This window comes from Solanum tuberosum, unplaced genomic scaffold, assembly GCF_000226075.1.
Source record: "Solanum tuberosum cultivar DM 1-3 516 R44 unplaced genomic scaffold, SolTub_3.0 scf00314, whole genome shotgun sequence".
In the NCBI taxonomy this organism is placed as follows: Eukaryota; Viridiplantae; Streptophyta; class Magnoliopsida; order Solanales; family Solanaceae; genus Solanum; species Solanum tuberosum.
This window is the reverse complement of record NW_006239241.1, coordinates 589,709-591,350: the sequence shown is the minus strand read 5'-3', so window position 1 is coordinate 591,350 and position 1,642 is coordinate 589,709. Positions and strand designations below refer to the sequence as shown.

At 34.0% G+C, this 1,642-nt stretch overlaps 1 protein-coding gene across 1 annotated transcript; it reads left to right on the top strand.

Annotated features, from left to right (window-relative positions):
* Positions 1-128: 128 nt before the first annotated feature.
* LOC102589605 (miraculin-like) lies at positions 129-907 on the top strand. Its single transcript, XM_006360226.1, has one exon. It carries the CDS (start codon positions 173-175, stop codon positions 809-811), a length of 639 nt encoding a protein of 212 aa, XP_006360288.1. The 5' UTR covers positions 129-172; the 3' UTR covers positions 812-907.
* Positions 908-1,642: the final 735 nt, after the last annotated feature.

The window sequence follows — 1,642 nt, the reverse complement described above, 5'->3', positions numbered from 1 at the left end:
TATATATATATATATATATATATATTGAATTTCCTAAAGATAAATTTAACTTTAAGGTTTCAAGTATAAACAAATAAATCAAACGTGTTTCACATTAGAACAAAATCTTGTCTATAAAAAGAAGGGGTAAGCAAGAAAGGATAAATCATCAAAACAAAAAAAAAAACTAAAGATGAAGATCATAGTAGTACTCTTTGTTTCCCTTGCAATATTCCTTCCATTGGCAACTTGCAACAACAACCAACTATTGGTAGATGTACTTGATATCGATGGTAAACCCCTCAACGCAAGCCGTAGGTATCACATACTTCCGGCCTACAACACTATGAGAGATGGAGGCGTAAGCCTTGCTAATCTCGGGGATCAATCACAAAACACTTGTCCAACATCGGTCGTGCAATCAAAAGATGTTACAGACAATGGTATCGCAGTTCATTTTATGCCTAAAGATCAAACATATGAGCATATTGTAGCATACTCTCCCGTAAACATCAGATTCTATCTTGATAATTTTAATCCATGTTCTAACCTAATGGTGTGGAAGGTGGACCACCTTCGTGAAGACGTGCCGCTAAATGGCCACACCATTAGCACGGGTGGAGAGTTGGTAAATCCCATTGATGTGAGTAGATGGTTCCAAATTGAGCCTGTTGCGAATAACAAGTATAAGCTAGTGTTTTGTCCCCGCATAAAATGCTACGATATTGGCCGTTTTCGTCAAAGTGGATATTATCGTTTGGGTCTCTCGGAGATACCAATGTACTTTCAGTTCAAACTTCATCCTCCCTATGGAAAGACCCAAACTTATTGATCGTCATCATATATTATATGTATGCCTCGATTTACTCTCGAATGAAATCATGACTATGTATTATGTAATAATAAGGACCTTAGTCCAAATAATAATAATAATAATAATAATAATAATAATATAATGCATGGCCTAGATAAGTGCCAATGCCCAATACTTTATCTTTGATGTTGCTCTTCCTTTAATTTCCGCAAAGTAAAAGTAAATTAAAGAAAATATTAACCCATAAGCATCTCTTGGACTCAAATTAATCTCATGAACCATCAGATTAAAAATCAATTGGCATTGGGGAGTGTAACATATTTGGTTTTAGTTCCAGAGGTTTAGTTTATGGGTTCTAAATTGTCGTTCATTTTGCTTTGAATTTTTTTTTTTGGTAAGCCTTTGAATAACTTTATATATATATAATGAATTTCCCAACATAAATATAAAATGTGAATCAAGAGTCACTGAATTCGCCACTGATGAGCAACACATAGACGTTTCATTTGGGGGGGAGTCATATGAGCAAGTTTAGCTGAATTTGGGCAGGACACTAACCCATCAAAAGTGTTACTGGGGTAAGATGAGTTAAGTCAAGATATATGGGTGTGTTTGGTATGAAGAAAAATAGTTTGTTTGAGAAAATTAATGTTGTCAATATGGGCTAGGTTCGTTGGGTTATTCTTGTAAGATCAATTCATCACCAACTTAATTATTTACTTAAGATAAGTCAAGAAAAATTTAGAATATTCCGGAGTTATATAGAATTGAAGGAAGATCCCTAGAATAAGTATTGTAGAGAAAATAGTCTAGAAATGTTCTAGATATATAGGGTAGTACTAGAATTAA